Here is a 22,861-nt window from a genome sequence, read left to right on the forward strand (position 1 = left end):
TTTTGACAAAAAGTAAGGCTATAGACTTGGAAAAATGGCTATTTTTGTTTGAATGTATTTTTTATAGAATTCTACTTTTTTTCTCAAAACTTATACACACACTTTTTTATGCAAAAAGCTTTCCCAATTTCAAGAAAGCTATAGATGATCAAAAAAAATTGTCAGCAGCAGCTTTAGTTATGAAAGAATTGTCAGCAGCTAGGAACTATTTTTCTATTACTCTCTTACTCAAGCCTGCCACCTTGCACTTTGGTCATTTGGGCATCCCTGTTGTTGACTCTTTTCTAAGATACTTAGAGGGGACTTGATAGAAATTTTTATAACAAGTATTCACAGGTTTTGACAAAAAATGCTTTAGGCTTGCAAAATGGTCAGTTTTCATAAACAATGTTCTTTCATGGATCATTGCATGAAATAATTTGAAGGTCAAGCAACATTTGTTTTTTCAAAATCGCTGGGTTCAATTTCAAAGGGAAATCTATAAAAAAGGTTGGTTAAGATTTTTGGCAAAAAGTAAGTCTTTAAAATCTTTTATACGGAAAATACTTTATAGATTGCTGTTCAAAGGATCCATCTGGCGACATTTCTCTCTGACATCTTGAAGTTTTTTCCTTTCAAATGAATTTTTTGACAGAAAAATTTTTCAACACATTTTCAACATTACTACCTTTCCTTAAGTTTTCATCACAAGACATATAATATTAAACTATTTAACAGCTTTTGGCATCTGGAAATGAATGTTTTTTGGGGAGTAAAAAGCCTGATCTTTATCCTAAATTCAGATCATTATGGAAATGTCTTCTTAAACTTCTTTGGCAATATCCTTTCCTAAATATGAATTAATTCATGATAACAACTAGAAATAAAAGGATGTCATACCAAATAAAGACTGAGCTCTCTCATATGCTACTGACGTTCATAATCAAACATACTTTATGCATGAATAAAATTGAAAACCAGGCTACCTTTAAACCTAAAATAAAACAGTGATCATTACGGAATAAAACGATGTTCTTCAAATGCAAACGTTTCTGCATCTACTATCACTTTCCATATTTATTAAAACACTGTTACATATAACATATAACAATAAATCTGTATATCTCTAGATACAACTTTGTATTATTCTACGTGTTAAGGATATCGTCTCTCCCTCTAAATTTTATGAGCAGATGAATATTAAAAATGGGAACTAATTCCCTTTTCTGTTATCTCTGTTTTCTGTTGCTAAACTAAACCACACAAAATAATTACCAATTTACTCACAACCGGAAAATTACCTTAACTTATCACCACAAAATCAATTACTAAGACGATTTTACAGTACAAATGAACCTTTAACTATTGAGGGACTTTAAAGTGTAGCCAAAATTTTGCTTCTTTGAAGGTAGTTCTAGCTATAATGCACTTAAAAGCATACTGGCTAAAAGGTGTTGATTTTGACAGCTTTCAACATGAAATCTAACTTGAACTAATGCTCCTTGAAAATCTAATCACAAACAAGATTGTTCTTCTGTTGGCACGGACAGGGGGTTTCTTTCAGGGCTTGAAATTCTGAAACTTTGTTTTGTCAAGTGTTTGTGTTATATAATTTTTAAAGTTTTGTAGGAACTATTTTGAAAAAGCTTTAATTCCATAACAAAACTCAGCAAACAGTGTTTTGGAGAGAAGCATGATGAGCAAATGTATGATAAAATTTTTGTCAGTTAGCTACATTGGTCAATTTAAGAAGGTGCAAATCAGTAAGCATGAAAGAAGCAAAGTATTTGAACCTGTATCTGTTAAAGGTAAAGCTAATGCAAGCAGCTCTGCAGGGTTTTCAGAAACAAGTGACTTTTCATACCATTGCCCCAGCCATTACTGTTGTTCTGTTTATCCACCCTGCTACAAGATTAGCTTTTCATATTAGCAGTTTTGCATCACAAGAACACTGACCAATTACAAGACATTATTTTGATGTTACTTGACAGGTTGGGTATATGCAGTCCTTTTATATGGACACATTAGCTTCAAGGTTTCAAGCCTTTTGCACAAAGTAGACAAGATGCTGTATTATTTCTTTCTAGAGCCAGAGGGGAGAAAATAGGGGAGGTCATTGATAATTTGTGTAAAAAGTATAGGACTTCATAGATTTGAGCCAAATCACCTTCAAAAAATCAAATGAAAAGCTTTTCATTTCAACTTGAAGTATTCTTAAACCTCACAAGATTGGTGATAGCCCAAACAATCTTTAATCATTATTATTTATGAGCACATTCACATGAAAGCAAAACTATAAGACTCATTACTAACAATGAGCCTTTGCTAGGGTGGCAAATTTTCTGGTCGACAATCAAAACAATGGCAGTAAACTTCTACATATTAACCATAATTGATTTCAGACTTTCTGAAAATGCATTTTGGGATGCTTGCATAGCGCCATGGCTCATTGTTAACAATGAATCTTTAAGAAAAACTACAGTATATTTTATCCTATGTTTTAGCTGCAGTGTAGATGTAGCTTTTTGCTACCTGTCCTTTCTGCTTTTCCAGGTAACTCAACAAAGGCAAAGTTGTGGATATAAATAGGACTTAAAATGATCAAATGCGCTTGGCTGCAAAATGTTGGTTTGAGTCTTTTTTGTAGCCCTTTGTAGCAAACAGCCTTGATGAAAAGTAATCAATTTGTAAACTGATGCTGTTAAAGATAAAGGATAAGACCAAATACAATTATCCTTCAGTAGTTAACTGCTAAACTAAACATATGTCTGAAAAAGTGAAAAAAAAGAAATATACTTAGCTATCATTACAAATTAATCATATCTCACCTAAAATTAGGAAAGTATCAAAAGTGATTATCATGGTTTTCTACACACTGGGAGGCTGAGCTGAGGAATGTTGCAAGGCAAGGTTTAAAGTGCCTAAGGATAAGGCATGGGCAGCTGTATGCACCATAATAAACTTTTAAGAAAGAGTTTATATTGAAAACACTTCTAGGAGATATATCATACCCATCTTGTGGTTCTATTAAGTGAATGAGTCTAAGTCCCTTGTTTACAAATATATTTGAACATTCAAAGGGATAAAAAGTGGGGAAATAGGTGTCCCACTTTTAGTTCCCTGTGTATGAAATTAGATTTGAAAAAATGTCGAATAAACTTGATACTTGATAATGAATTGTACTTTGGACACTAGTTAATCGATGGGGGTTATGAAAAATAATTCCCTAACAGTGGTAGGGGTAATACCTCATTTGAATTATTGTAGGCCGGAAACCACATTCAATAATTAATAGGCTCTATCAATTATAGAATGGAGCAACAACCGTTTTGTTTTTGTAAAGTGTGTTCAGCAAGGTTTATCCTCCTAACAATTTCTGCAAACACTTCGTTCACATTTTCCCTCGTCTTTGCTGAAGTTTCGAAGAATGGGCAGTGATTCCATTCATTTGCTTTTGATTGACCTTCCTCTGGACGAACATCTCTTTCATCGTGCATATCCTTTTTATTTCCTACTAGAATAATTGGTACCTTTTCTGTTCCCTTAACTCTTGTTATTTGATCTCTCATTGGTGCTAAATCTTGTAATGTCTGCATATTTGTAATAGAGTAGACGAGAAGAAATCCTTGGCCATTCTTTATGTACAGGTCGCGCATTGATGCAAACTGTTCGGTTCCTGCTGTGTCGAGTATCTCGAGCACCGACGGTATTTCATCTACCTCGATTTCTTTACGATAAAAATCCTCGATAGTGGGATCATATTTTTCAAGAAATTGGTTTGAGACGAACTGAACTGTTAAGGCACTCTTGCCAACGCCTCCTGATCCCAACACAACCACTTTATACTCCCTCATGTTGTTATGCGTTCGTTAGGCCAAATAAAGAAGTCATACAATATTTTCGATCCTCTCTCTCCCTGCTGAAAAGATATTTAAATCTTTCAGATTACTTGTCAAACCAATCCAAGTACCATGTTATGTAAACCTGTGCACCCCTAATAAAACATAATCTCATATTTTGATACACAACGTTCACCAGGACAGATGACGAGCACAAAAGCGGAAAGGGTGGCCAAGACTTTTTGCCAAGTACCGGTCTAAAATCGCTCTTGAACAATCTGCGGCATAATGATAACCAATCAAAATCGATATCCAAGGAGGAGGAAGCCCTTCTTTGAATTGCTCGATAACAATCAAGTTCCGTTGACAAAGAGGGGAAATTTTCCGGCCGTTTGTGGTTAGGGCCTTACAGTTTTCAACATTGTAAATACAATTATTGAAGGCAGGGAAAAATTTAGCAAAAATTGACATTGCATGTTTTGACATTACATGTTTTATCAATCTCCAAAAATTGACAGATATTCTATAATGGCTTCATTCAAAAGTGTCGAACATGGTGTAGACACACCCTTTCTCCTTTGGGTTTATATTCCTTACCGCGACCCCCTGTGCCGCTTACGGGTATGAGCGACGAGGTCCTCGAAAAAGCCCCCACCCAACAGTAATTTTTGTGAAATTAACCCCACATTGGCTGAGGTATTGATCCAATAACAAAAGGTTTATCCAATATTTCTAAGCACACTGACCAGCCTTAACAAATAGTGGAAGAAAATTTTTCCTGGTAATAATTTGGCTGCCTGCTGTTAATAAGCCCCAACCTTTGAAAAAGCCCCCCTCCTCGAAAAGGCCCCCACCCTAAAGCAATTTTTGTGAAATTAACCCCACATGGGCTGAGGCATTGCTCAGATAGCAAAAGGTTTATCAAATGGTTTTAAGCACCAAAATTTATCCAGGTAATAATTTTGCTGCTGCTAATTAGCCCCCACCTTCAAATAAGCCCCCTTCCTCGAAAAGGCCCCCAACCTAAGGCAGCCTTTCCACTAGCCCGGGTTAAAACAAAAACGGGTTAAAAGTTATCCATTCCTGCGTCGCGTTGACAACCCACTTGAAAAACGGACAAGTTTGAAAACAGGTCTCAGAGTGGGTCAGTTTTAACCCAGGTAAGTATCTTTTGACCCACCTGTGGATAACGGAAACGCCGAAACCCGAACAACTTCTGACCCGCTTGCAACAACAGCAACGTTTAAGAATTGAGATGGTGCCAAAAATCAAAAACAAAATCCTCCATGTCGATGTTGCTTCCATTGGCCTACAACGATGGGAATTGAAGAATTATTGATGCAAATACTGATTTCTCTTACAACTTTCACCCTGCATACATTTTAACCCCGCTTAGTGGGAACGATAAAAAACGGATTAAAAACGAGTCGAAGAAAAATGGCGTTTCCATTGACTCACTTTAAAAATGGATAACTTTTAACCCGGTTTTGTCTTAACCCGGGCTAGTGGAAAGGCTGGTTAATTTTTTTGCAAAATAAGCCCTCGGGGGGTTATCCGAGGACTTAACGGTATCGAAAAGTGACGTTTATTTATGTACATTTCATGAACCAAAAAGGAACTACTATCTTTAACGTTTTATTCTTTATGATGTATTTTACTCTATTAATGTTGGTATTTTGCTTTTATTTTCGTTAATTCATTACTTTAATTTTCATACCTTGCTATCTTTGGTGAATTCTTGAAAAATATTCTTGTAAATATAAAGATAAATCAATTTTTCTCCAAAAAAATTGAGACGAAAGCATGTTGTGTTGATTAGTTTCCGCATGGTTCTCTATATTTATGCTTTCAAAGCAAGACAGCTATGTCGCAGAAAATGGAACACTTAAATGGTGTAAAGTGTAGGGAGTGCTATAGGAGGATTTAATGTATTTTGTGGATTCTAGCATTTTACTGGTATTCTGAGTGCAACAGGGACATTCGTTAATGGATACATAGACTAATGTGCGTAGTGTAATACCTGTTGAGTAACGAAGAAAAATTCACCAACGTAAGCAGAATCGCTTTGCAAGCTCGCCTTGTCAATGCCAAAATCAAAAATAAAGATGGGAGTAGACATTACAACATCATAAACAAGTTAAATGGTTGGTTTACCCCTAAAAAAGGCCTTAGAATAAACATAAAATGGTACGCAGTAGCCCCTTTCTTACCACAGTCTCTACGTTTGAATGTAGTTTATTAGGAATTGCTTGGCCATTAGACAATTAGGAAAATTACCTTCGCCTTCTATCATCTCCTCCGCAGTTTAGATGTGCCCTCGCAGTAGTACGATTGCCTTACGGGTTTAACACAAAATAGACTTTGGGAAAGTCTACTTGGCCATCGGATAACATAAATGTGTTTTATCGTCAGTTTAGCGATAAACAGAGCCGCTTTTTATAACTATTAATTCAAAACCATTTGAGTAAGCGAAGTTTTAAATCGTCAAACATACAAAGTTTATTTGTCAAATACTTCCATTTACCCATTCTCTAAATCTTTTAAATGTTTGAAGTGGCTTAATTTTTCATCAAATCACTGTGGCTATATCAAGTGTCGGCTTCATTGAGAACTGAAAAATTAATTGATCAACGTCGAGGAATAAATTGATTTTGATGATGGAAAATCAAAGATACATAATTCTAATAAAATAGTGTTTACCAAAATTAAATACATTTATCACATTTTAGCTCGGAGTAAAATAACATATATTGCATAAACAAATAAACCCAGTCGAAGTGAAAATGTGACCAGAAACACACTATCTATGATTACTAACCGAGTTGCCAGCTAAAATAGCCATAGTTATAGGAAACTAAACTTAATGTTTGATAGCTTTACTGCGGGTTGAGTTTATCAGCAAAGTAGACCGTTCAGTGTTCAAAGGCTTGATTTACGATTGAGAACAGACTTGGGCCGACTAAACTGTCATTGAACTTGATGTATGCGACATTAAACCACATACGTTCCGACATGAATAAAACGGTGTCGTTCTACGTCACACCCAAATGGAAGGAAATTCAACAATTTAAACATTTGCTTATGCAATCTCGAGCTTGGAACCATAACGATAAACTCACTTTTATTCGAGACTCTACGACTGGTTTTACAAAATATTTAAAGCAAATTGCATATTAAAATTCCATTTATATTCTGTCTCCCATTATACTAATTCTCCATTGGGTATTCAGAATTCCTCCAGGCCTCTGAATGCTTGCTGCATTTGGTCATGCAATTCCCGATAATCATTTAGTATCTTATTCTTTCCATCTTTGACTGGATCCTGCAAAGACGAAAATTTATCATTACTCGAAAAAAAATTTGATAAAACCATATAAACACTGAGAATCAGAGAAGCCAGTTAATACTGTAAAAACATAAATGTGCAACTTTCCAAATAAATGAATTCATAATCAAAATAAATAGAACAGTTGGTGTATTTGACAGTGCAATTACAAATAATTTCAGAGCAGTTCTAAACTAAGCTGCAGAAGAGGATGATATTTCAAGGCAGTCAACTGATATAGATTGGCTTAAGCCATACATTAATCAATATTAGCCAATCAATGAGCATGTGAGTGGAATCACACACATTGATTGGTCAATTTTTGATTGAAAGATGCCTCAAGCCCCTTTAGTACTGGACTTACTACAAGTCTCTCTCTTTAAAGAAAGGGAAAAAGGAAAAAATGGGAGGGAACGAGTGTCTCCTCCCCTTCCATTTTTCCCTTTTCCCTTTCTTTAAAGAGAGAGACTTGTAGCAAGTCCACTTTAGTACCTGTCGATTGCCTTTAAAATAACGACATTGATATCACAACTTGTCACCATCGATCCATCCTCTTTAGAGAATTGACAAAAACACAAGAATGTCATATCTTTTATATGTAAAGCCAATAAATATCTAGTTTCTCTTTTCCTAAAAACCGAGGTGCTACATAAGCAATACCCGCGGTATCATTTTCCCTCAAAATTTTGACAAAAGGTTGGAAAGACTGTAAAATGTTTCCAATATTGCTATCTACTAGCCAGGTACTTCCGATGCAGGACTGTTTTAGTCACCATTCTGAAGATAGCCCAGAAAAGCGTGAACATGGCAAACTAAAGTACTTTAGAGCACTTCATAACATAAACTTTGGAGTGTTGGGGAATAAGAACTGCTTGCTTCTACCTTTTCTTGCTATATTCAAATTATACTTAAAATCATTTGTGTGAATAATTAAGTATATATTAGTGTACAAAAGGATTACTTGGTTACTTCACCTATTTATTTGTGGCTTATGAAAAATGATTGAAGCATATTACAGAAAAGTATCACACTTCATGAACACTTCACAAAATTGTTGGTTTCCAGCTTAACTTGTCTGGGTTGAAAACGTTTTTAATAAAACCAACATTTGTCTGTTAAAGGGCAGCAAAATGTTTCAGGGACCGATAACTTTGTCCGTTTTACTTGGTTAACAATGCTCCGGGTATAAGCATCAATAAGTCAATTAATCCTGTTCTAACAGCTGGATAACACATGTTGAGCAGTGCTATCATTTCTGAGTTTAGCAAAGCTGCAATTATTCAATGTTTCCATGGCAAAATAAAGAGGCGATGCACGAATTGCAGATAGTTCATAAACTAATTCTAAACGGTTCGTTTGTGCCGTTTGTCATCATTTGGTCTTCACGTGCACTTTTTTCAAATCGTCGCGACTAGATCTCAATACATTTCTGATAACAGTTGAAGAGTTTTATGTTCCTGTCACTGCCACCAGTCTATAAAATCTTGTTTGGTTTAAGACACCTCATTTTCCCACAATATGCAACTTAGTGGTTAGGCCTAAAAGAGCACTAACCATCTTGGCGACATATCTAGCAAAATTGCTCACAAGTGTAATTCTGTTACTTTTCGGTTTGCTAATTTCAAACATGGAGGGATGACTTGCAGACTTCGCAAAAGCCAGGCTATGAAAGGAAACATTAGGCAAACGATTCTCTATAAACGAAATATTATGTTAAGGTTCGAGGAGAAATATCTTTAAACACTCATCCTTAATGACACCACCAGCAAATATGTTTTTCAAGGTTCTTTAACGTGGAAATACAGGGGGCATCTTACCTTGAATTTCATACTGCTTAACTGATAAAGAATGTTGTCACCCATCTGCTCTTTGATGATAGCCCACGTGATCTTGTTATCAGAATGTACCGTCGTTTCAACAGCATGTCTTGCGGCGTCATAAAAAGCGCAAATATTCGTCAACATCCCAACAGTTTTGTAAAAAGGGCAGTATCTATCATAAGGTGAATAGCCATTTTGTTGTAGGAAGTCATCTTTGATCAGTTTGGCAACTTCCAAGGTAATCTTATCAGCTTCTGCCAGTGAGCTCTGTTGCAACAGACGAAAGAAATATATATATATATATATTTGCTACATTTGCCTAAAATATAACTTTCAAGAATCCTGGAAGTATACTGTTGTAACAGAAAAGTAGAGCTAAATCGTATACACATTTTTTCTATCAGAATCGGTGTATTGAAGTTCAGGCTGGCTTGTTCTTAATTTTTTCTTACATTATTAGGGTGTAAGCAGTGTAGTCATCAGGTATCGTGTTCAAGGGGTTTGTTTGCCGACACCCTTCATTTGCCGACAAGTTTGAAAACTCACCGAAAAAGGCACCCCTAAATGAAAAAAATTCCTCGCTTTAGAGATAAAACATTGTTCACAAGAACACTTACAATAGCTCGGCCTTACAATAGCTTGTTCTTAATGTTTTCTTAATTTGAGAGCAACTTTGAGATCCGTGTTCTTATAAAAACAGTCTAAATGTATTAAAGGCATCGAGTCACAGTAAATAGGCCCTCTCTAGAGGGTCATTTGGTTTCGGCGTGATCGCTGCTGTTTCATGTGATATTGGCATTCGTTGTTGACAACTTGCTATTGATGGAAACTGTTTTGTTAATCAGTACGAGGTGAGTTCATGTGACCAGTTCAAGGTCAACCAATAGCAATGCAGTTATGAAAATCGTGACTCAGCGGATTTTGGCACTTTGGGTATACCCAATATTTTATCATGACTCAATGCCTTTAACGATGAATATCCCGACAAAAATGACAAAGTTTCTTTATCCTGAGAATGATTCTTTCTTTATTTTTCACGCATCCTGAGAGCGCCGCAACTATGTGGCCTAATTAACAATTTTTGACTCGTTCGTTACAGCCACTCTGATGAAGGCCTGTATGCCGGGGCCTTCCACAAGTATTCATTACATTTAATTTTTCTCAAATTCTATTAAACAACATTGGATTCTCATCTTCGTTTTGCTTTGTTTCTGACTATCACGTTCTTATTTATATCAGTTGTTGTTTATAACAGTTATGTAGAAACACTAATTTTTTACCAAAAAACGTTTTTTACGTGCCCTCTCAAAATATGCGGTACAATCTGAGAAAAATATAACACAGAGGCTCGTATCAATGTTTAAAAATGCACGTTTGCCATTATCCACTAAAGAGTCCCAGCCAATGTATATTTTCAAGAAAAGAATTAAACCTACGATGATATCTGTAAATTATGTATGCAATATGTAGAGAATTTAGGGTTTCTTTAAGGTTTATATTCTCACAAGCTACTTTTTATCTCATTATTAACATGCATTTTGGTAATGGTTGGCGATAGTCAGGATAAGCTAGCAAATAAGCCAACCACAAATTATTTGATTATTATTACTTAATTCCTTAAGCAGGCATCAACCAAAACAAATAGATAAAGGTCGCGACTGTTATGAAAATCCAAAATGAAGCAAAAAACTACCTTTCCGACTAGCTGTACAATTTCTGACAAGTCTTCTTCCTCTTGCAATATTTCTTTAACCTTTAAAAAAAAATCCAAGTATTATCATTACTAGATACTAGAGAGATACTAACAATTGACAAATTAAGTAAGAGTAGAAGGGTACTGAGGAACATATTAATGTCTTGATACTTTGCATATACTTGTCATTAATTATTCAGCACTGCATAGTTGCTTATGGTAATTATTCAGCCTGTTGCGCCTTGGTTCTTTAAACTCAAATTTTGTTGAAACTTCATTTATAAGCTTTTATTTTAATTCAACTGGGTTTCACACAATAAGTTAAAGGAAAGACTTCCGGGAGTTGACTTTTGATACACTGAATTAAATATATTTATTAAACAATCCTGAACAGTGCTATTTCTATTCAGGTCATATGGTAAGTTGACAAAAAACCAAACAGAGACGACTTAGAAAATGGGAAACCGAAATGAAACGAAAATAACCTTGGTCCTGAGTGGAACAAACTCTGGGTAACTCTTCTCGTAGTATTCATCAAGTGCACGCATGTATTTGCTGTAGCTAATCAGCCAGTTAATAGATGGGAAATGTTTTCGTTGGGCAAGCTTCTTGTCCAGCCCCCAAAAGACCTAGCCAAGAATAAAATATTGAAGATTGTGGAATATAAAAAAATTCTTCTAAAAATAGCATTGAAGCTACAGGGGTAACAGCAGAGAAAATAGAAATACATTGCTACCTTCCAGCCTAGCAATCGATAGTTAGAGACGAGTTGATCAGAAATAAAATAGACAACAGTTTTATGTTTATATATAAAGAACAGGAAGACAGCGATTGACGTATCTTAAAGGCCTTAGCAAATGGATGACAGAACATGTGGATGAAACAGAAAAACCGCAAGTAGCAAGATTGAAGATCCTGAGAACAGCAAAGGGCAGAGAGTTTTGGAGGACTATGGTCGCCAACATTCGTAGAGAATATGGCACAAAGAGAAGAAGAAGATATGAAACATCTCTATGATGAATCTTACACAAAATACGATCTATTTTTGAACTGCAAAGTCTACAATTCAAAGATCTACAGTTGTCAAATTGAAACGCAGAAAAATTAGAAAGGGGAATAACTTCTAGCTTATTTGCGTTCCGTTAGAGTATTGGTTAAATTAGAAAAGCTTCAGCAACACCTCTCTCTTGACCGAAACGATAAGCTATAGTTCTTGTAAAAACAGCAACGTGCCATTCAAAACATAGTCAAACCGATACTGTAGCATAGAAGTTAATGTGTGCAATGCTGAAAAATTGCTCGAAAAACAACTCTCTGTTCTTCAATTTAAATAAGACAAGCCTGGTGCTTACCTGAACAATACCCAAAGTTGCTGAAGTGACAGGATCTGCAAAGTCACCGCCAGGTGGGGACACAGCACCAACAATGCTGACGCTGCCTTCCCTTTCTGGGTTTCCTAGGCACTTCACTCTTCCTGCACGCTCATAAAACGAGGCAAGCCTGGCAGCTAAATAGGCTGGGTAGCCACTGTCTGCAAAGCAATGTCATTCCTTTAAGGTCATGATCACAAATAAAAATAAGTGTCAGACACTCATAAATATCATATTAGACCTATATCAAATGAAGTCGCAAAATCAGATAATAATACTGCTGTTTCGACGGTTCCTGATACTGTATTTTAGCTGAAATCGGTCAAAAAGGCCAGGTTTTATTGGTAAGTGTGAAATCTTAATACCAAGCTGTGAATTTTAGATTTTGATGGGTCCAAAAGTGCAAAGAGCCTTCAAAAGTAGCAAATAATAGTCCTCCTTTTCTGCAATGAAAGATAAGTTTTTATCCTTTGTTTCATTGTTCCCTCTACCGATACTTAAAGTCGACAAACCTGCAGGCATTTCTGCAAGACGACCAGAGATTTCTCTCAGTGCTTCAGCCCATCGTGAGGTAGAATCTGCCATCATACTCACATTGTAACCCATATCACGGAAATATTCAGATAATGTAATTCCTAGAATAAGAGTCAGAGAATATATTAATCAAATATTAACTAAGAAAGGTAATTCTAAAAAGCAAAAAACAGTTAATGAACGTTTTCCAAGCTGTAAGCAAGCAGGAATCCTACCTCAGCTCTTTGAAAATTTTATGAAAGTACAAACCCAAAACAGCACTTTGTATGTTACAGGTTTTGATCTTATGAGACCGGTTACTTAAGTATACTCTAAAGACTACCCTTTCTTATCAAGTACTTCTTGCTACAAAAACATGACAATGATGGGAATGACGCAATGAATGATACCTCAGCAGAAGTAATATTTGTCAAAGTTCTCTAAAAATGTTACACATTCATATTAGTCGTTTCCTGCACTCTTAAAAGGCAATCGAATGATACTAAAGTGACTTGAGCCGCCTGTCAAACAACTATAGGCCAATCCACAAACGTGTCGGTAGTATTCCGCTTATTAATTGGCCAATGTTGATGAACAGATGGGCTGAGGGGACTTGAGTATCACCCAAGTGCCTTTGAACTCTGTTGAATAAGAATTTAAAACTTATTCATATATACCTGTGTAAATCGAAGCTTCTCTTGCTGCCACAGGCATGTTTGATGTGTTTGCAACTAAGGCCGTACGTTTCATGATGGACTCGACAACACCACCGATTTCAACAGATAACTGAGGAAGACATTAATAGAACTAGATATTAAATTTTGCTTGCGGCAGGAATTATGCTCAAAAAACGAGATCCTAAATTAACCAGCTAGGGTTATATTCCAATAATGCATAAACAGACAAAAGCGATTATAGAGGAGTAAAAAAAACAAAGTAGATCGCAACCATTACTAAAAAATAAGTTCTGCGCTGAGACTAAGGAGCCAAATAACGAGGATAGCTTGTGAGGGTCAATTCTAGAAATAATTGGGCTTGTCGATTAAAAACAGCCTGGTCCTGTAAAAAAGCCTGTTTCAATGGCCGCTTACCGTATTTCCTCTAAAGAACGCCGCGGCGTTTAATACAAACTCCAAATTTTGGGTGCGGCGTTCAAAAAGAGGGCGGCGTTTATCAGAGGGCGGCGTTCAATACAATACAAAATGAAAAGTTTTTCAAATGAAAAATGCAATGAAAAAAGATAAAAACAGATTTTAAATAATGTTTTCTTTTCCCAAAACACGTAATAAAGATTGTGTGAACAATTTTTTAAAGTTCACAAAAGATGTCTTCACGTTATGGAAATGTCAAGGAATGTCAATACTCCTGCCTCCGTCAGAGTCCTCGTCTCAATGACATAAAAACTTTCATAGCTTTCAAATAGTGGTTTGTTTTTTAATGAACGCAGCATTTCAAGATGCGGCGTTCAATAGAGGGCGGCGTTTATCGAGGGCGGCGTTCATTAGAGGAAATACGGTAGACCTAGTGTTTTGAGATTAACTTACACCAAACGATGATAAACAAGAATAGCTAATCGTGTCGTACAACAGACAATTGTCAAGAGTATTGCAGAAGGTTTCTTTCAAAATGGGTCTCTTGAGTTGAAAAAATTTACTAAATTAAGTTAAAATTCCTCTGAAGGTTGATGACCAGCGTAAATTTAATGCGTCATTAGAAATAAAACTGACATTACAAGATGAGAATAAATAAACATTTGCTTGCACCTCAGGAAAATCTCTAAGTACTTCTGACATTTCGTTTCCTCTCTCGCCACACCCGACATAAATAATAACATCTGAATTGGAATATTTTGACAATGACTGCGAGATGACAGTCTTACCACAGCCGAAAGCACCTGGAATAGCTGTAGTTCCACCCTGGACACAACTGGGAAGAAAAAAGTAAGAAAATTCAAAACCTTTGCGAATTGGGAAGAGCAGGCCTATGAGAAAAAAACTTTATCCTGAAAAAAAACATACTGAAAGCTAAAAACAAAAATCTGATCATTGGATTTCAGCGAATTAGTATACATAAGTAAACAATAGATAAAGTAAATTCAACTTCCTGGTAACATGCAAAAGAATTAGGCAAAACACAGGGCAAAAGGACACTACTTATCAAAAATGCAAAAGCCAAATACTATCGAGAACCCTAAGGAAAGGTACTTCAAGCCGTTGCCCAAGGCTAAAGTTTTTGCTGCGCTCTCCCCAACCTGCTCAGTATTAAAAATATACCTCCCGACTCTTACGAAGAAAATGCAGTAGTAGTATTGCTGTCATGATTGTACCTTAACTCAAAGTTTATCTATTCTCCCTTTACAAGAAAAGAAAATTTATACATATTTGCCTCCAGCAGAGTTACTCCAAAGCACAAAAAGACATTTAGAGAAGCTTAGTTACGTTACACCAATAAATCTGTAACAGGACAGGATCACTTTTAAATAAATGCATCATAGTTTGCAGTGACAAGACTTTGAATTAGGTTGTAACATTTATACTAACACCCATTTAATCCTCACTGATACTTTCCCAATTATTTGATTAGAGAAAAATTCGAGAGAACGTTTAATCAACAAACTCCTTAAACGCTGTATAAATAGATTATTTAAATACAGTCCCTGTGAAGTCAATATTCTGCAAATTTATAAGAAAACTTGGAGCTCTACATTAAAAATTTTTTATAGTAGTAAACTTACGGAAACAATGCATCTAAGACTCGTTGACCAGTGAGAAGAGGATGGTTTCCTGCCAGTTTTTCAGTACATGGTCTCATCTGACGGACCGGCCAAATCTGGAGCAAAAAAATTAGCAGGGTATAATCTTATTTCCATGCCGTTTTACAATTTAATAATAAATACTGCAAATGGTTTTGCGGGCAAACATTTATTGAAGCTGTGGTGACATACCTGTAACATAGTGTGTTTTGTCTTCTCTCCTTCAAATTCAGTTTCTAATATTACATCCTAAAAGAAGAATGCAATTTATAATTACAAAAAGTGGTCAAAAAGAAATCAAACTTCAGCTAAGAACATAAACTACAAATATAGAACCAACTAAATATAATGATAACTTCAAAACTCACATCGATATTATAACTTCCGGCTTCTGCAACATAAGTGACCGTCCCTCGAGCCTTTGGGTGGAGCATTATCTTATGTTTGATTAAAGAATTTTCATGAACAGTTCCAAAAATATCGCCACCGGTTACATGAGTGCCAACCTGAAAGAAATAGGGTTGATCTTTAGCAGGGTCAACAAAAAAGGTCTTTTTCAAATATCTGAAAAGTAGAATATTTGCAGTCAAAGAAAAAATCAATATGCAAAACAGAAGCTTTGCAAAAAATTGTAATCGAAATGACTTAAAATCCAGAAAATATATTAACAATAGTAAGAATAAAATAAGGTTCAAAGCAAACAGAAAAGTTTTCCTCAGCTTTTTCATCTGTTTAAGAAATAAAAAGGAATAGGTTCAGTCTAAACGAGCTCCAAAGATAATCTTTCTTTGCACCAATGAACCAAAATATTTTATTATTAAATTAAAAATAAAATTAATTTTGGAGACAGATATTTATATATTAGATTCAGAAAAAGTTTCTGAAATGAATGAACTACAACAATAATCAACCCTCTGTTATGACCAAGCCAGAAATAGCATGATTTCTACAAATTGTATTTAGAGCCAATCACTTTGAGAAAAAGAGCCTGCGGATCATTTTGGAAGCCTTGTAATTGAGTTAAACTCAATGTTAATCATAACTCACATAGATACAGTAGTCAAAGAAGATCATGTTTAAAAACACACCAATATTCAGGATTAGGATTTCTCAAGCAGGAAAACTTTGCTTACATTAAGTAACTAGTACAGGAAATCAGCAAGTAGGGTTAGTTAAATTGGGTGGCAAAAGCAACTTCCATTAGCTTTTAAAACAGCAGTAGGGGCTATGGAGCTTCCAATCTTACACAGGCAGTTTAATATTTGGGGTCTGCAATATCAGATTATCAGCTACTTTCAAATGTTTGCCCATGTTTGATTAATGTCCTATCTTTAAAATCAAAACATGAATCAAATGCAAATGAAAGATTTATGCTTGATCATACCAACCTTAAGCTGCATAGGGCTGAAATCCCACTGTGTAGCTTTGCTTAAACTGTCTGTGTTCACACCACGAGGAATGTAAATACTTTGAGTCATTTCACAAATATCCTTTTGTAAAAGAAGAATTGATGAAAATGTTATTCTACCAGCACAGCTGTTGGAAGCACAGCAAAGAGGTCATTTTCTTAATCTATCTGCAGATCTATATCAAGCTACAAAACTGTACCATGAGACTTTCATTAGATGAAGTGAAATGGCTAGAAAAGAGAATTGTAGTTTCAAACTGAAATATGATGACCACACCAATGTATTGCAAAATTGAGCTAAGCCAGCACAAATGTTTAAACTCTTGTCAGTTTGAAAAAAGTTTTATAAACTAAAAAACCATAACGAAATTGATTGTTGTAAGAATAAGAACATAAATTATGCTTCACCTTTAGGGGCCGCTGGATCCCGTCAAAAATGCTACCCATTATACCTGAAAAAAGAAAATTACACATTTGTCCTTTGAAAGTCAGCACTAGCTTAAGTGATTCTATCTATACATATGGAATACTTAGACAAAAATTAAAACATCAGCCGAGTAAAACGAAAATACTTTCTTCTTGTGAACAATATTGCTTTTTAATAAAGGGTTCTGTCAAAAAGTCTTGGAAAAAATCTATGGGAAAGAAACTTTTACAAACTTTAGAAATAGAGGTAGTTGTAAAGTCTGTGCAAGATCAATGATCTTTTGAAAGATTCTTGTTCTGTTTTTATTGCAGATGAGATGTTTTAAGGGATTTTCAGGAAAAAATTACAATGAAATCTCCATGACTGTATGCCTTCATAAACGTATTCACATGTCAGTCACTGAACCAGTTTTATCATGTTAAACTAGATAGTGTCATTATTTCAATCTATTGTGCAAAAAATTATCTCTAAAGATATTGTTACATAGTGGTTACAAGAAAATCAGTGCTATGGTCAGAGTTCATTATTTGCTTGGCATGCATGCAGAGAATGAAAGTCATATAAACAACACACAAGAACTTTAAAACTGAATCCACAATGTGCTGCTGAGGCTACATTCAAAGTTAGTATTAATTTGGAACTTAGCATGTTTCACTTCAATTGATAAGAAAAAAGATGTACCTGGTCCTAATTCTACTGACAATGGCTTCCCAGTCCTTAATACAGGATCACCAACAGTGACTCCAGCTGAAGATTGTCAAGGTTATCAACAATATTAGACTGAATAAAATACAAACAATTTTTACAGGTAAATGAAAAGCTCAAAAAAACAATTATAAAGCTGGGGAGGGAAACATTTCAAATCAAGTTAAAAAACAACAGTACTGCACTGAAAGCTGCATTAAACTTGGTACATAAATCATACTCAAGAGATCACTTAATTGCATTTTCATATGCCATATTATAGGGCATTATATTATATAATGCCATATTGGCATTAAAATGCAGCATTATGTTTGACTTTTTATTATGGATAAATGAATGATAAGCAGTGCATTTCTCACACTCAAAAATTTGCTTCCCCGTCAAAGTATAGAAAGCAACCAGTCTCTATTGACAAAACATTCATGACTTCTTTGATGCAATAACATCACAACCATCAAACCAGAAAAATTGATTTTATCAGATTTCTGCAACAAGTGATTTAAATTCTGAGATATAAATCATTTTGATCAATTTTTGGAGCTTTCAATTGGCATAATCTGTTTTAGTGGGGGTATACCAAATTCACATACAGTTAAATATACATATACAAAAAATTCCTACCTCCATAAGTTGCCTAATTATAGCATTAAGAGTAGAAACTTAGAACAAGTCCATACCATACGCCAAAAGCATATACTTCTATAAGGATAACTGAATTTATAAGGGACAAAGAGAGCATAGGTTGCAAACCTTTGATAGACTGGCGACAAAAATTCTCCACACCCCATTAGCCAATCAGAATTCAAGAATTCAAGAATATGGCAACAAATGTGCCTTGCAGCTAGATTTAGGTCTATTTTGGAGGTTTTTACCACCACCCACAAAAAAATAAACCTGTAAAATGTGCTGAAAGATAACCTAAACTTTTTTTAAAAATTGAATCTTTGATAAACTTATGAAAAAATTGCGGTTGTACTCAGTAAAAAAATTTCTGCGATTGTTAGTTAGGAAGGCTTGAAACTGTCTCTTTCAATCCTTTCTAATAATTAGGGGGGAGAGAACAGAAAAATTGATGTTTTTAAACCTTAAAAGTTGTTTTATCCACTCAATCAACAAATATGAACTTACCTTTACAAGAAAATGTTAAAATCTTTTCTTGTTGGCATTGATGCTTGTGTTACAGACAGAAAAATTGCTAAATTCCACTGAGAGAAAATGCCTATGCTGACAAAGGGCAAGTTTACAACATTTAAAATACATCAGATTTAATGCATCATTTTTAAAAGTTTTAAAAGGATACATGTTTCTTCATATACTTGAATTGTAGCCATATCTCCTTCAAGCCGAATAATTTCTCCCACAAGTTCACCATGCCCAACTCTAACCTGCATGAAGAATTTGTTTCAAATTTAGAATAATAAACAGGTACAAGTGACAAATTTGTCCATGCCAAAATGTTAAACCAAACGGCAAGCACTGGAAAGGAAGACAACATGACACTTTGTCAACAACAAATTTTAATTACCTTGAACACAAAACACATTGCTGCCTGATGGCTACTCAACTTTGATGAACATAATTATCAAAGCATGACAAAAGTAACTGAAGCTGAGTTTATAATTCCATATAAACCAAGCCATTTATGATTCTATGGCAAATGTGTTATGTAACTCACACAACTCAATGGCAGATAAATTCTGCAAAGAAAGAATTCTGAATGGTGCATTAAACTTGGATAAGCAAAAAATCTATTTGCCATCAAATGCTTTGATAAACCAGACAACCTTTGATTTTTACATACAAGTTTTGTGCCTAAAAAGGTTGGTTATTCTTAGATCCCAGGGCCGTAAATCCCGGGGGGGGACGGGGGGGACTGGACCCCCCCAAAAATCTGGAGCAAAATGATTTTTTTGATAAATTATCAAAATTTTCTTTGAAAGAAACAAATCTCTGGTTAACGCAGTTTGAGCCAAACTACGTTTTTCTTTGTTATTGCAACAAAACTCAGCTACTAAGTCATGGTGTCAAGTGCAAGTTGACTTATGCTGATAGCCGCTATTTTTGTAAGCAGAGTGGTTTTTATCTGTTTTTTACCGTTTTATTTTTGAAAACAGAATATGAAATAAGAAGAAAGCAAACTGATATTTTATTTGACCTATTTACCAACTTATTTACGCATATTTCTATTATTTGTTTGTTATTTGCTTTTATTTAGTAAATCACTTTCTGTATCATTAGAATGTATTCATTTTTTATGTGTATACATGGCCTACTTAAAACACTCAAAAATAAGGAAGACGCACATTTCTGTTCAGGAAGTAAAATTCTACCAATCAATGCAACATCATCCCTACTTTCCCCAACGTCTGTCACTAAAGTTTAAGCAAAGCTCTTCCCCTACACAATTTTGCTCAATAAACAATAATCTGTGTTCTACTGAGAAACGTTGAATTTTCTATCCTGAGTTATCTAGTATTTTATTAAATTTAGTCTGGGAAATGCTTTTTTAGCCTTTCTAGAAGGTATAATTTCAAAAATTTTCTTTTGCGTCGGACCCAACCATGGTGGGTCCTCCTACGTCACTAAACTTGATTCTCGCCCCCAAGGTTCAATTTCGTGGGCCGTCTCTGAAAAATTTTATCTATCAAACTATACACACAAGTCAGATGTACTAAGTTTTAAGAAATCCCAAAATCTTGACTTTTGTTTTTCAAGTCATTCGCCCCTCAACTGTTTTCATAACCCATACCATAAATTGCTTGGTGGTGCCATGAACCACGACACACTTTAAATTGATTTGCTCTGCTGCCCCCCCCCCCTGTTCACATGACAGATTTACGGCCCTGTTAGATCCACTGTCTACTTAAGCATAGAACAGACCTGGATTCCAAAAAAACAATGAAGTTTTTAGCTGCAAGTAACATTTATTAATTGCCAATCAGTGTAGGGACTTTAATGTGAAATAAGCTGCAATAAATGAAATATGTAACTGCACAATAACATCCTTTGTTTGCCAAAAGTCTTACAAATTTATTAGCAGAACACTGCATGCATTTAGAATATCAATTGAAATCACTTTAAAAAATTTATCAAGCACTTACAAGCTCGTACATAGCAGCGCCACTCATCCTTTCAGCAATAACCACTAGAGCAATGAAATACATAATTTTCATCAGTTAACTGGAAAAGCTGATAAACTTAACTGCTAAATTATTGCCAAACCATTATCATTGAAATTGGCAAAAAGAACAGAGAATTTTCACAAATGATATAAAAATTAATTTGTTATTTATTTATTTAAAATGTACAGTTGTTTAATTACAATAATTAGTGTAGGTGTGGGGGAAAAGATAGTTAAGGTAAACAACATAAATCTTTTACTAGTAAATTAGCAACAGAAATTTTTTACTAGTAAATTATTTTTACTAGTAAACCCATGTGCCAAGTCAGCTGTGGCTTTCAATGAGAAAGCAGTTGCGATTTCCTTTTCAATGTACATTTACCTACAATTTGCAGAATAGATTCAAATAATACTGAAACTGTATTAAAGAGGCTGTATGATCTTTGCTCTTGATTGATGGAAGCCCCCACCCACATGAGGCTCGTCTTAGACATAAACTTCGATCGAAGTGGTTATTATCAAATTAATAAGAAAATTTAAAAAGATCACATGAATTTGTGCCTAAAAGTAATACAACAACAAATTAATTTTTCACATGATCACAGACTTTTCACATGATCACAAATACAAGGCTAGGCCCATCTTACCGGGTCCAGAGACGCCGTGAACATAGCCAAATTTACTCTCTTTCTCTTCATCGGCAATTCTTGCAGCTTTCATAGCGAGATCCATTGCCCCTGCCTAGACAAAATAATTGAAATCTTAAAACCTAAATGAAACGCATATTGAAAAAAATGAAAGAATACACTGCAAAAACAACCCTTACCATGTTGGAATTTTTGACCTAGGACAATCACGGCAGGTAGAACCCAGTCCCTAAGAGATAGCATCATCCGGATAACTTGCTGTTTACGGTCACCTGACACGGGCAACCTTCTTCCTCTTGGTTTCGGATATTCGAAGAATCAGTGGCGGACACTTGGGGGGGCGAGGGGGGGCGACGGCCCCCCCAATACTTTAGAGGACAATGGTCTTTTGTTCGAAAACAATGGGAAATGTGACGTCATCCTATTAAAACAATAGGCTTGCCCCCCCAATATTTGACCAAGTGTCCGCCCCTGCCGGAAGAATCCTTGCATGGGCCTGCAGGGGCGCCGGAAGCACAGGGTCAGCGGGGGCAACTGCCCCCCTGCCCTGACTCTATGGGGGCAGCAGGGGCAGCACTTTGCCCTGGTGAAAATGGCACTGTGTTTATGCGAATGGAATGAATATGTAAAATTTCAAGTTCTTGGGTGAGTTAAAACATTAGTGCGGTTAGGAACAAAATGAAAGCAATTAAAACATTGGATGCATTTGTTATGAACTTACATGCAATAATGCTATTTCTTTCGGCAACATTCTAAAATTTAGGAAATTACTGTAGAATAAGTTGAGTAGCATAACTGAGGCATCTGGGGTTCTAAGCGAAAACTAAGATGGTGCCCAGAGAATGTCAAACACTAATGCAATACGTAACACTAATCCAAGCTAACTAGTAGAAGCCTCAATTGAAATAATCTAAAAGCTTTTAAAAATTAGATGAACTTTAGCAAAGTCATCAGAATTTATAAGAAAGAAGATGTCATACCAATAAAGAAGGTAACAAAGATGGAAACCCTTTGATAAATCATGACTTCAATTGAATGCCATAAAGATTGCCTGCCATAGCTCACAAGTCATTGCAATTGTACAATTCATTTGCACTTTCATCTGCAACTGCAGAACGTACTTTTAGCATCGTCGCATCAACGTACTTTTAGCACAATGCAGCGTGATACGACACAACAGTCAACAGTTAACTAAGCCTATTTTTGAACGGAGACGTGCCATTTTGGTTGAAAAATTTGGACCCATAATTCCGCACATGTAT

At 35.4% G+C, this 22,861-nt stretch overlaps 2 protein-coding genes across 2 annotated transcripts; both read right to left on the minus strand.

Annotated features, from left to right (window-relative positions):
- Positions 1–895: 895 nt before the first annotated feature.
- On the minus strand, positions 896–4,068 carry LOC135684464 (ras-related protein Rap-2c). Its single transcript, XM_065200038.2, has one exon. The coding sequence runs from the start codon at positions 3,831–3,833 to the stop codon at positions 3,285–3,287; it is 549 nt and encodes a 182-aa protein (XP_065056110.1). The 5' UTR covers positions 3,834–4,068; the 3' UTR covers positions 896–3,284.
- Positions 4,069–6,451: 2,383 nt separating this feature from the next.
- On the minus strand, positions 6,452–21,842 carry LOC135684799 (V-type proton ATPase catalytic subunit A-like). The gene is made up of 18 exons (XM_089114977.1): positions 21,779–21,842; positions 21,600–21,693; positions 20,933–20,976; positions 19,132–19,216; positions 17,808–17,873; positions 17,108–17,151; positions 16,680–16,781; positions 15,660–15,797; positions 15,484–15,540; positions 15,274–15,368; positions 14,303–14,465; positions 13,217–13,325; positions 12,539–12,661; positions 12,009–12,187; positions 11,142–11,285; positions 10,657–10,716; positions 8,961–9,230; positions 6,452–7,140 (listed from the first exon to the last, which is right to left on the minus strand). Exons 1-18 carry the CDS (start codon positions 21,779–21,781, stop codon positions 7,045–7,047), a joined length of 1,872 nt encoding a protein of 623 aa, XP_088971103.1. The 5' UTR covers positions 21,782–21,842; the 3' UTR covers positions 6,452–7,044.
- Positions 21,843–22,861: the final 1,019 nt, after the last annotated feature.

Source organism: Rhopilema esculentum, chromosome 21, assembly GCF_057945365.1.
Source record: "Rhopilema esculentum isolate cy_ngs chromosome 21, ASM5794536v1, whole genome shotgun sequence".
NCBI classification, from domain to species: domain Eukaryota; kingdom Metazoa; phylum Cnidaria; class Scyphozoa; order Rhizostomeae; family Rhizostomatidae; genus Rhopilema; species Rhopilema esculentum.

What these genes read in the sequence shown, in the direction of transcription:
- LOC135684799 (XM_089114977.1), bottom strand. An exon ending in GCGCTGCTATGTACGAGCTT is followed by an intron (nt 19,217 to 20,932) that starts GTAAGTGCTTGA and finishes TTCTTCATGCAG; the next exon opens with GTTAGAGTTGGGCATGGTGA. An exon ending in GTCTTAGATGCATTGTTTCC is followed by an intron (nt 14,466 to 15,273) that starts GTAAGTTTACTA and finishes TTTTCTTCCCAG; the next exon opens with TTGTGTCCAGGGTGGAACTA.
- LOC135684464 (XM_065200038.2), bottom strand. Translation starts at nt 3,833, where the DNA reads ATGAGGGAGTATAAAGTGGTTGTGTTGGGATCAGGAGGCGTTGGCAAG.